General features: G+C 63.4%; 1 protein-coding gene across 3 annotated transcripts in view; it reads right to left on the bottom strand.

The window, feature by feature from the left end:
* The window catches only part of GRAMD4 (GRAM domain containing 4), an 87,080-nt gene that overhangs the window by 19,225 nt on the left and 55,665 nt on the right, over window positions 1-12,190 (bottom strand). For all 3 annotated transcript variants that reach the window (XM_074272105.1, XM_074272106.1, XM_074272107.1), the window contains 2 exons: window positions 11,349-11,469; window positions 1,559-1,679 (listed from right to left, as the gene is read on the bottom strand). In XM_074272105.1, the coding sequence (XP_074128206.1) occupies window positions 1,559-1,679; window positions 11,349-11,469 (242 nt within the window). The remainder of the gene's footprint in view (window positions 1-1,558; window positions 1,680-11,348; window positions 11,470-12,190) is intronic.

The raw sequence follows: 12,190 nt of genomic DNA, 5'->3' as shown, positions 1-12,190 counted from the left end.
AGCCCAGCTTTGTGTTTGGCCCCAGAGGCCCCGGGAGTGTGTTCAGAGCAGGGCTTTAAGAAGGCCCTTTTGGAGGCTCTTTGCCCTGTCCTTTCCCAGCTCATTTTACAGACGGGGAAATCGAGGCAAGCAGGGAGAAGTGACAGTGCAGCGCTCATCTGCACCACCTGGAGCTGATTCCCCGGAGGAGGGACCGCTAGGAGACCGAGGCAGAAGCAGGAGAAGCAGCCGGCCTGGCAGACACTGGGCCGGGGGCTCTGCTGTCCCGTCCCAGCCCCGTCCAGGCCCGGTGGGCCGGCCTCCCTTCCTCATCCCTTCCTCCGGAGCCGAGCGGGAGCCTGGCTCCCCCAGGAGGGGCCCCAGCAGCACACCCACTCCCGCCTGCTTCCTCCTCTCAGGGACACGGTGCCAGCCTTCCCGGCCTGGCCCACGAGGACTGGGAGACCGTCTGGACAGCACTCCCAGAGACCCCGAGGGCAGGAGCACAGCTCCCAGGGCCGCGGCTGCACGCCGGGTCAGGGCTCCCAGGGCCTCGGCAGCGATCCTGCCAATGTGGGGGACGAAGGGGCAGAGCTCACAGATGCAGCACATGTCCATCAGGGACTGTCAGCTAAAGAAGGCCTCGGTTGTGGAATCATGGGCGTTTAGCTAAGGCCTGGTCTCCGTTCTATTGGGGGGAAAGTCACACATCTACGGCACTCCACTGAGCAAAGGGGGGGACAAAGTCTATGTGACCAGTCACACCGTACAGAGGGGGGTTTGGGGTCCTTTGTCTGAAAAGTGTAAAAATTGTAAAGACTCTCTAGGGAACGACTGCCCCTGTGGGCACCTCTGCTGTCCCGTGGAGCCCATGGGCCAGGACGTTGCTTCTCGAGATTCTAATGAGTTCTTTCTGTGCGTCATTTGGAGCGACTCCTGAGTAGTCACTTTGGGTGGGGGCAAGTGTCCGGAACACCAAGGGGCAGGCCCGGCTGCCCGGCGCTTCCTTTGGTGCCCTCCTCCCCCTCCCCAACCCCCCCACAAGGCCACAGGGGAAGCCCGCGCATCAGCCCCGGCAGCGGCCCTCTGTCCTAAGTCCCTCGCCCAGCCTGAGGGGGCCCCACAGCCGATGCCGTTGGGGACAAAGAGGGGCCTGTTTCCGGGCCCTCGGGAGGGGGCGCTCGGCTTACATCAAGCAGGAGCGGGGCCTCCAGGGAGGCAGATTTTCTCCTTAAAGGATTCTGGGAAAACTGGGGCTGGGAGGCCACCAGCATGTTTAGGTCCCAGGCTGGGGGCTGCTTGGGGAGCTCTTGTGCGACTCCCCCTCCCCAAGTCACTCAGAACGTGCCCAGAGCAGGGGCAGGAGCCCACGGCCACCCGGTCTGGCCAGCCGGGGGCACTGCCCGCTAGTGGGGGCTCCCGCATCAGCAAGGCGGGACCTCCCTGCTCCATACCTGCTCTATACCCCGCCCCCTCATTGTACTCCATGCCCCGCCCCGCATTTACACCCCGCCCCCTGCAGAGCACACCCCCTCCTCCGCCGGAGGGGGAGGGGCGGGTGCGAGTTCGAATCCCTTGCCTGGTTTTCAGGATCTCCTGGAACTTCTGCTCCAGCTCCAGTCTCCGCTGCCGCTCCTTCTCCAGCTCCTGCTTCAGCATCTCGGCGTTGGTCTCCTCCCTCAGCTTCCGCAGCTCCTCTTCTGTGGGGGGAGAGCCAGGGTGAGCTCCCGCTGCCGGCGGGGCTGCCACGGGGCGGGGCCCCAGGAGCACTTGCGAGGCGCAGCCCCGGCTCCAGGGACCCCGGGGTCCGTACAGCACAGCCGAGGGGCGGGCCCCTCCTCCGCAGCCCGAGCACACTGACCGCGGGCCTCCCCCTGTGTCCAACGGGCGGGCCTTCCGGAGCCCCTCCGCCGGGGCGCGCTCACCCACAGCGAGCTGGCGGACAGGGCGGAGCCCCACCCGGGGGTGCCCGCTCCCCAGGAGGCCAGAGGGCCGGCCCGGGGGTAAGCGGAAGCTGGGGGCAGGCCTGGGTCCCAGGCTCACCCTTTCCTTCCTGAACCTCAGTTTCCTCCTCTGTTAAAAGAGGGGGAGGGACTCAGTGTCTGTGCATTCAGGCCGAGGGGAGCCAGCGAGATAGGAGGGGTGAGGGGGAGGCACCTCCGGAGCCCAGCGGGAAGCGGTGGGATCGGAACCGCCCCTCTGGCTTCTGGGTCCTAGGGCAGAGTCCCCGGAGCCCAAGCCGCCATCAGCCAAACGAGCAGCGGGGCAGGGCGGGAAGGGAGCGGCTTCCACAGCCCCCCCAGCCCCAGGGCCCACACGGCCCGAGGGGGTGGGGGCAGGGCCCCGGGCAGCAGCCTCCGGGTGACCTGAGGAGCCCTCTGCCAGAGGAGGCTCCGCTGGGGGCCGAGGTGAGGAAGATGGAGGAGATGATATGTGAGGCGTAAAACGGGAGCAGGGCGCCCAGGGCAGCTCCCACTACCTCCCGGGGAGTTCCGCTCTTCTGAAGTCCTCCTTCAGCACACCCTAGGGCCTGGGACCTCCTCCCCACCCCGTGCCTCAGTTTCCCCATCTGTAACGTTCCTGGTGAGGAAGTGGAGAGCTGGCGCAATGGTGGGGGATGGGCCGTCCCAGCTTTCCTCCTTCCTCATCATCACAAGATGAAACGGTCCCGGGCTCCTCGAGGGTCCCCACAGAGATGATTTCCAGAGCATCCAGCCCCCCTCCCGGGGCGCGGCCACTGGGGCCTGCCGGGACCCCCCTCCCCCCAAGCCATCCTGCTCGAGCCCCAGGCACCCCGCGGTGAGGCCGCGGCCAGATGAACTCATCAGCAGCGGACAAGCCCAGGCTGAGAAAATAAAGCGGGGAGGGCCGCAGAGGCCCAGGCCCACAGTCCTCCTCCCTGGGGAGCTACGGTCCCTCTTCTCTAACTCAGGGCCCTTGCCTGCATCCCCCACTGAAAGGCCCCAGCGGCCCCCTCCCTGCCCCCCTCCTCTGCCGGGTCTCCTCCCCGGGGCCGGCCCCCAGCCTCCCTCCACCTGTGACCTCTGGGGGCCCCGCCAGGCTCCAGGCCGCCCACGAGGGCTTGGGGCCTAAATTCCGCACCCCAGGACTTCCGGTCGGCTCCAGGCTCGGGGCCCCTTCCCTGCCACTCCCAGGGATGCCAGGGGGCCCAACTCCTGCCTCTGGTCCTGGCAGCGGCTTTAAACCTGGGCTCTCATCGGCTTCTCTGGGGTGGGCGCCCCCCAGTCACACCCAGCTCTGGCAGCTGCTCTCCTCCTGCAGCCCCCCAGGTGAGCTGGGGGGGGCAGAAGCCGGCCCAAGCCCACCCGCTCCCCAGCACCGGGGCTCTCTCCCGGCTCCGGAGCCCCCTCCCCCATGACAGATCTAGGCCAGTCCCAGCACTGAAGGCAGCCCTGCTCTGCACAGGACAGAGGCCGCCAGGGCCCGCCGGCTTCTCCCACCCGGGAGCCGGGCCGCCAATTCTCACACAATCCCAGAGCGCACAAGTGCCGTTTCCCGGGAAACCTGTTTCTCCCAGGCCGGAGCCGCCAGAACGGAGGACGCCCTCAGCATGCAGAGCACTCGGAAGGGGGAGCGTCCCGCACCCCTCCCCGCTCCTCGGCGCTGGGGGTCCTCCCGGCCCAGCGACCCCAGCGCCCCCTGCCGGCCCCTCAGCGCCCCCCTCCTGTGCACCCAGCGCCCCCTCCCGGCCGCCCAGCACCCCCTCCTGCGCACCCAGCGCCCCCTGCCGGCCGCCCAGCGCCCCCTCCTGCGCACCCAGCGCCCCCTGCCGGCCGCCCAGCGCCCCCTCCTGCGCACCCAGCGCCCCCTGCCGGCCGCCCAGCGCCCCCTCCTGCGCACCCAGCGCCCTCCCAATCTGCCCTGTTCCCCCGGGGGCCCCGGCAGCGCGGCGGCTGCTTTCACCTCGCGCCTGTGCCGTCAGCGGTCTCCCCCGCTCCGCAGCCAGCAGTGACGGCGCTGGGGGGAGGGAGCTCTGAGCGCCCTCCCAGGCGGTGCTCGGGGTCAATGATAACAGCGGCGAGACCGCCCGGTTGTGTCCGCGGCGCCCGCGGGCCCACAGGCGTCGCACCTTCTCCGCCCGCTCCGGTCCCGCCCCCGGGGAAGGCGCGGACTCTGGGACGCTAGCCGCCGGTGTCCGCCGAAGGTTGGCGCCGGCTCCCCCGTCATGCCCCGCGCCCAGCTGGCCGCAGGCCGTCCGCTCCGTCCAGCCTCGGAGCCTTCTCTGTGCAGCTTCTCGGGGACGGCTCCGGAGCCTCTGCGGGCCGGGCTCTTCAGCGAGCCCTCCCCGGTGTGCGGGCCAGCCGGCGAGCCGAGACACCGGGAGGCGGCTTCCTCCGGCTCGGGGAGCCTGGGGACCCCTGACAGCGCCTCCCTCCCAGACCCCTCCTCAGCCCCGTGGCGCGGCCTCCCACCGTCCGCAGGTCTCATGCACGGTGCTGGGGCAGTGTCCTGGTGCCGGACGGGAGGGTCACCCCCAAGGCCCGTGGAGGTCCCGGGCAGCGCCAGGATGCAGCTCCATCACCTGCTCCGTCCTGGAACTGCCCCCAGGCTGGCCCTGCAATGGTGCTCCCCCCCCAGGCTGGCCCTGCAATGGTGCTCCCCCCCCAGCCTGGCCCTGCAATAGTGCCCCCCCCAGGCTGGCCCTGCAATGGTGCTCCCCCCCCAGCCTGGCCCTGCAATGGTGCTCCCCCCCCAGGCTGGCCCTGCAATGGTGCTCCCCCCCAGGCTGGCCCTGCAATGGTGCTCCCCCCCAGGCTGGCCCTGCAATGGTGCCCCCCCCCAGGCTGGCCCTGCAATGGTGCTCCCCCCCCAGGCTGGCCCTGCAATGGTGCTCCCCCCAGTCTGGCCTTGCAATGGTGCTCCCTAAGCTCCAGGCCTGGGGCCCTGTTTCCCTCCTCCCCTCCCTCCAATACTGCCTTGAGAGGAGACAGAGCCGGCTTGCAGCTATTTTTAAAACGTTAACGGCAAGCTCTTCCGGAGGAACCCTCTGGCCGGGATTCGCCAGCCCAGCTCTGGCCCAAAATAAAACTCAAGTGAGAATTCTTCCAGAAAATGCCTTTCTTCCAGGCCAGCGGTGGGGGCTGGGGCCTCCATGGTCCAAGGGCACGTCCTGAGAGAGGGTGGCCTGGGTCACCCCCGCCATGAGCACCGCCAGGGTTCTCTGCTGACTCTAGCAGAAAGAAGGCGGGTTTTCTCCTCCCGCCCAATCCCCGCTGTCCCCCCTCTACGTTCTCATGAAGGCCCGTCCCACGTGCCCCCTCCCCGAGAGTCCCAAGCTGGCGAGGCGAGCTCTGCAGGGCCCAGAAAACAGAGACTCCGTCCTCACTGGACCCGAGCTCCCTGAATGGGAGGCCCCCTCACACGGCTGGCTGCTGCTCCCCGGCATCGACTCTCAGCCCTCAGTCGACCCTGCGCCTACACGTCCAGGCCGAACTCCAGCGCCCCTCGCCCACCGCCCGCTGGGCTCGCCTCTGTCGGAATCTCAGCGGGTCCCAAACAGAATTCGTTATCGTTCCTCCAAAACCCTCCCGCGTTCCCAACGTTCCTGGCGTCACTTTTTCACTGCCCCCCCCCCAGCAAATCTGTCCCCGAGGTAAATTCTCCCATCTGCAGACCCCGGCCCTGCCCAGGTGACCCTCACATCTGGATCAAAGAGCTGCCACCCAAGTCCACTCAGAGCTACTTCCCTGCTCCCTCCTCATCCGCAGGATCCACTCCAAAACCCCCACTCTGGCCTGGACGCTGCAGGCTCCAGGTCCACTCTGAACTGTGACTCTCTCTCCCAGAGATACCGTTTCAGCTCAGTGGGCTGGCCTGCCCTCTCTCCCACCAGCATCAGCTATAAATCCGGCTCCCCATCAACCTTTCTAAGCGGTGGGCAGGGGCAGGGGCATCAAGAACACCGGGTTTTCTGGGAAGACACATGATCAGACGCAAAGTGGAGTGGAACCGGGACACGGGACAGTCAGCAACACCGTACGAGGATCGGCTACGAAGGCCTCGGCTGGAGACGACCATCCGAGGCACTTCCCAAGGGCCCGCCCTGACAAAGGCTACCCCTCCAGAGAGAACCGACGGCCTCTGAGCGTGGATGGGAGCAGACTTTTTTCCTTTATTTTTCCAGGCTGGGGCTTCCTGCCTTTTCTCTTTCACTAGATAGCTAATAAAATGTCTTGTGTGATTGCTTGTATCAAGCTGTTTGCCTTTTCAAGAGGAGGCGGCCAGAAGGGGACGGACAGAATTTGGATCTTAAAATTTTAAAATAAAATTAAAATAAATTTAAAAATTTTTACATGTGATTAAGAGAAGCTAAATCAAAAAAAAAAATTTCAGAGAACACTAGGTTTTGAATCCTAGGAGTTAAGAGACTGATGTTTATTATCTACACAAGCACAGTTAAGCCCCTTTGGACCTCAGTTTCCTCATCTGCAAGGTCCCTTCTTGCCCAATGGCCGGCTGGGGACCTAAATCCCAAGGACGTGGCGTCCACCCTGACGCCCCTGAAAGTGGCCAAGAATTGTCCCTGCTTTAGAACCCTAAAGAGCCACACACTAAATACAGAGGCGATTCAAAGGGTGATCTCAGCATTCCTGCCCTCCAGCACACATTGTCCCCGACAGACAAGGGTGCGCAGATTACAGCCGCCACCGAGCCTGCCCCCAGCCTTCTTCAGAGCTGGGGCAGATAGCCTGCTCTTCCGCCAGATATGAAGAGGGGTGAGATACTGAATGACCTTCCCTGATCTCAGGCCCTTTAGCCCTGACATCCCCTGTTCTAGGATCCCTCCCGCCTCTGACATCCCCTGTTCTAGGCTCCCTCCCAGCTCTGACATCCTCTGTTCTAGGCTCCCTCCTGACTGACATCCCCTGTTCTAGGCTCCCTCCCAGCTCTGACACCCCCGTTCTAGGCTCCCTCCCAGCCCTGACCTCCCCTGTTCTAGGCTCCCTCCCAGCTCTGACATCCCCTGTTCTAGGCTCCCTCCCAGCCCTGACATCCCCTGTTCTAGGCTCCCTCCTGACTGACATCCCCTGTTCTAGGCTCCCTCCCAGCTCTGACACCCCCTGTTCTAAGCTCCCTCCCAGACTCATCTATCCTGTGGTGCGCCCCATTCTCTCTTCCCCCATCACTCACACAAATTTTCTACCTCCAGTCTGTCCAACCTTGTGGATAATATTATTGATTGGTTTCATGGTTTCAGTTCTGGTGAAGTTCTAGACTTTCTGCATCTCCCCTGCACCCTCTCCCCACTTCTCTCATCCTCGGGAGTCGTTATTTCTTCCTATTTTGTTCAACTGGGGCTGCTGGGTAGCAGCAATAAACAGACTGACTAATGCCCAAGTCCCCGAGCTCCCTGAGAGAACTAGGTCAGGAGCAGAGGGCAGATGGGGCGCAGTGAACACTGCCCGAGTTCAAATCTGTCCTCAGGCACTTGCTAGCTGTGTGACTCTGAGAAGTCAATTTGCTTCCATCTGTAAAGTGGGGACGATCACAGCACGCCCCTCCCAAGGTCTTTATAAGGCTCAAATGAGGTCCCACATGTAGCTAAGGCGCCCCAGGACTGTGAGCTCCCTAACCCCTACACCAAGGCTGCTTCTTGAGGATATTTATCAGCCCGCAGCAGCAGGACCCCTGCTGGGCTGGCCCAGGAAGAGGGACCGGACTCAGGGCTTGCCCAAGCAGCTCGGTGTGGGTCAGATGGAGCCGGCTCCTCCTCAGGACGGCCCTTGGGACCAGCAGCAGTACCCATAGGGGCCAGACCTTTGGGGAGGGGACGGGGCCTCCCGCTGGAGGTCAAGCCCACAGTGTCTGCTGGGAAGGTTGTTCATGCTCGGGTCGTGCTGGCCACTGAGCTGCCGCTCTCACAGGCCTGAGATGCCGAAGATGCTGCCCTTAGATCCTTGGGAAGCCCACGGTCCGGGGGCTGTGCAAGAAGGCCATGGACTGTTCGGGGCGGGGGGGGCACCTGCGGACTGTTCATGAGAGGTTCCATGTACTGTTCAGGGGGGCCTGTACGGTTCGGGGGGGCCCGCAGACTGTTCGGGGGGGGGGGTCTGTGGAGCTCACTGAGCATGGCTCAGACAGGGACAGCCCTGCACTGTAGTTGGGAGCCAACTGTTGTTGGGAGGATGGACCCAGAGGGAGGCCCCAGGACCAGATCACCCAGAAAGACACAGAGGTGAGGGGCACGGACCCACGCTTTCCTAGCTGTGTGCAGAGGGGTGGTCCCCTGGGAGAGGCAGGGGTCACTCATTCCCCACTGCTTTAGGATCACAGGGGCTCACATGGAAGGAGGTGCCGGGCCAAACCCAGGGTGAGAGCACGGCAGGATTCGGGGGAGAGGGTGATCAGCGGGTCTGGGACAGACTCTGCCTGCCAAGATTAGACCCCACGCTGGAAGCCCCACCCCGAGCCTACATGGTCCCATGGCCCGGCCCCCCAGGCCCGTGGCTGTGGCCCGACCGAGGGCAGGGAGGGCCTCCAGACAAACCAGGACAGGGACACGGCCTCCTGGCCCGGGGAGGGGGGAGCCTTCACTGGGATATTCTTGAGCCCACAGTCACCTGCTTGGGGAACCATTTGTACTCTTGAATATTTCATAAGTGAAGAAAAAGCCCGGCCTGCAGGCCATTATCTCTTCTCCCAAAAGGATAATGAGCTAATGGACTTCCTGAAGGAGGGGTGGGGGAGAGCATGGAAGAGAACATCAGAGCCAGGAGGGGCCTGAGGAACATGGAATATCAAGAATGGACAGAGAGAACCTTAGAACAGGGGATGTCAGAGCTGGGAGGGAGCTTAGAACAGGGGGTGTCAGAGGTGAGAGGGAGCCTAGAACAGGGGGATGTCAGAGCTGGGAGGGAGGTTAGAACAGGGGGTGTCAGAGCTGGGAGGGAGCTTAGAACAAGGGATGTCAGTGCTGGGAGGGAGCTTAGAACAGGGGGTGTCAGAGGTGAGAGGGAGCCTAGAACAGGGGGATGTCAGAGCTGGGAGGGAGGTTAGAACAGGGGGTGTCAGAGCTGGGAGGGAGCTTAGAACAGGGGGTGTCAGAGGTGAGAGGGAGCCTAGAACAGGGGGATGTCAGAGCTGGGAGGGAGGTTAGAACAGGGGGTGTCAGAGCTGGGAGGGAGCTTAGAACAAGGGATGTCAGTGCTGGGAGGGAGCTTAGAACAGGGGGTGTCAGAGCTGGGAGGGAGCCTAGAACAGGGGACGTCAGAGCTGGGAGGGAGCTTAGAACAGGGGGTGTCAGAGCTGGGAGGGAGCTTAGAACAAGGGACGTCAGTGCTGGGAGGGAGCTTAGAACAGGGGGTGTCAGAGCTGGGAGGGAGCCTAGAACAGGGGACGTCAGAGCTGGGAGGGAGCTTAGAACAGGGGGTGTCAGAGCTGGGAGGGAGCTTAGAACAGGGGGATGTCAGGGCGGGGAGGGAGCTTAGAACAAGGGATGTCAGGGCTGGTAAGAGCCTTAGAACAGGGGGTGTCAGAGGTGAGAGGAAGCTTAGAACAGGGGATGTCAGAGCTGGGAGGGAGCTTAGAACAGGGGGTATCAGGGCTGGTAAGAGCCTTAGAACAGGGGGTGTCAGAGGTGAGAGGAAGCTTAGAACAGGGGATGTCAGAGCTGGGAGGGAGCTTAGAACAGGAGATGTCAGGGCGGGGAGGGAGCTTAGAACAGGGGGTATCAGGGCTGGTAAGAGCCTTAGAACAGGGGGTGTCAGAGCTGAGAGAGAGCTTAGAACAGGGGTTGTCAGCTGGGAAGGGGCTCCCCACAGGCCCTGCCACTCTCGGCTACACCCACCTGAGAGAGATCTCTCTCCCACTCTAGAAGGATCAGTGGCTCCCTACTGCCTTGATGGGAAGCCCTCCTCCTGGTGCTCAACAGCCTCCTGGCCGGTTCCCCACCTCTGCAGACACGTCCCCCTCTCCCCACAGCTGCGGCCCCAGAGCCTGTCCTCCTCCCGCCGGCCGGCATCTCAGAGACCAGGTGGGGCAAAAGGAAGCTAGGACTTCTGGCCGGCGCCCTTCCTGTAGGCAGGGCCCAGCTTCCCCCACAAGGGCCAGGCGGCTCTCAGAAATCTACCTCCGTGGACAGGGGACAAAGAGAAGGCGTCGTCTGCACGGTCCAGAGCCGCTCTGCCAAAGACCAGGCAGAAAGAGGCCGAGGGGCCCCGGGGTAGAGGGGCCTTTGAGCCCGGCCTTTTCCTTAGAAAGCTGCCACCCTGATTCACTATGCCTGCTGGGGCCAAGCCAGGGAGGTGGGACCCGCCTTCCTCAGAAACGCCCTTGTAAGCCCCTCGCCTCGTGGTGTTCCTCCATCAGCATGGGGCAGACAAGGGTGGTCCCCGGAGGAGATTGGGCTGGGCTTTTGTTTTTCTAGCCAGAATGGCTGGAGGCGGCCTTCTCCAAGTGTCCTGAGGGCCGGCCTGCAAGGCCAATCAGAGCACGCCCTGTGGGCTCCCTAGGGGTCATCAGCAGAGGCCTGTGACCCCATATCGGTCTCATCAGTCAGACGGACTGACTGTGCTCGGTTCTGCCTCATAATTTCCATCACGAGCGCATCCTTTACTATCAGGTTCTCTGCCTGTGTTAATAAACTGCCTCAGCTTACCCTTTGGTGAGGTTTCAGTCACTCCCGTCTCCGCGGCCCATCCCCTCCAACCCTGCTGGGTGCCCTGTGAGTTGGCGAGCTCCCCCTTCCCAGAAGTAGGCCCGAGTGGGTAGGGCCCTTGTGGAGATGGTTCTCCCTTCTGGGAGCAGGTCATCCTGATGACTGGTGGGGGGTCCCCAACCTCTGGGTCTACAGTTGGACCACGATGTTGCCAGGGGGACCATCCCCCTCTTCCATGCCCAGACCTGGCATCTATAGGGCCCTTGGCAGGCCGAGCCCCGGGCTCAGCTCCCCAGTGAGGTCTGAGGCCACGGGGCCGCCCTGGCAGGCCTGGCCCTTTGGCCCAGCCTGGTCCTAGATGATGCCCGTCTTTGGCCAGAGAAGCTGGGGAAGGAGGCTTTGCTCACAGCCTTGGCCTCCCAGAGCTCCAGACCCTGATGTCAGCACCCCTAAATAGTGCAGCCCCAGCTTTGGGGCTGCTCCTACCCACCCGAAACCTCTCCCAGAGCCTGCTTCTCTAGGCTCCCTGCTTGCCAACTTCCTTGAGCTACCTCAACAGCACCAGAAGCTTTCTCCTTAGAGACCCAACAGCAAGGCTCGCCGCCCTCCCCCTCCCCACCGCTGGGCTGCAGCCCTAACCCGGGGCTCCCCCAGCTCCTTTCCAGCTGTGGGATCCTCGAGGCCACCTGGAGGGGCCCCCGGCCAGAGTCCCTGTTCACCCCCCCCCCCCGGGCCCTTTTCTGTGACTTACGCAAAAAGTGTTTTTCCAATAAGGCGATTTCCAGGTGCCCTTTAATTTCATTGAGTCGGTCGAATTCTGTCCGGTTATAATCCTGGACTCCGGCAGCCATGATGAGAGTGCCCGGACCAGCCTGAAGGAATGACAGAGTGCAGAGCTTGAGGGGGAACCTGGACCACAGTCCTCTAGAGTCCCCCTCCCAAGCTGGGCTGAGATCACTAGCCAGGCCGCCAGGCTCCTCCCGACACCTCTGCCGCCCTCACTCTCCCAGGATGCTCTGGGGCTCCAGCAGAGGGAGGAACCAGCTGAAGCCCCCCTGGCCAGCCCTTTCATCCGCCCTAGTGTGAAGCAGCAAGCTCCTCCCAGCACTCTTGGGTGCTGACAGGCAGGCCGAGGCCGGCCCCAGGACGGTACTTCCTGAGCATCTCATCACGTGTCCCCCCGGGGAAGGCCCGAGGAGAATCCCTAGTGTTGCCCCCTCCCAAAGCACAAGGCAGCCTGTAGGAAGGGCTGGAGCAGCTGAGGAAGGACAAGGCCCTGTGATCCCAGGAGACAGAGCCTTGCAGATGGCCCCTGCTGTCAGGGCCACCCAAGGGGCCTGCCGAGGTGGGGGCGCCCTACTTTCTGTGGGCTGGGCCAGGGGAAAAAGTGCCTAGTACCACATCCAGGCGTTTCTAAAGACCATGACAAGTCAGACCTCAACATGAGGGGCAGGCCTGTGGCCCGCAGACATCCAACCCTGCGTGGCCCTCTGTGAGGCTGGGGGGACAGGGGGCTTCCTGTGAAGGACAGAGGGAGCCCCCACCCTCATAGGTTTATACATGGGGGGGAGAAAAGGCCTTCCCAGGGAGGAC

Source organism: Sminthopsis crassicaudata, chromosome 5 (assembly GCF_048593235.1).
Source record: "Sminthopsis crassicaudata isolate SCR6 chromosome 5, ASM4859323v1, whole genome shotgun sequence".
In the NCBI taxonomy this organism is placed as follows: Eukaryota; Metazoa; Chordata; class Mammalia; order Dasyuromorphia; family Dasyuridae; genus Sminthopsis; species Sminthopsis crassicaudata.
This window is presented reverse-complemented; position numbering and strand designations above follow the sequence as displayed.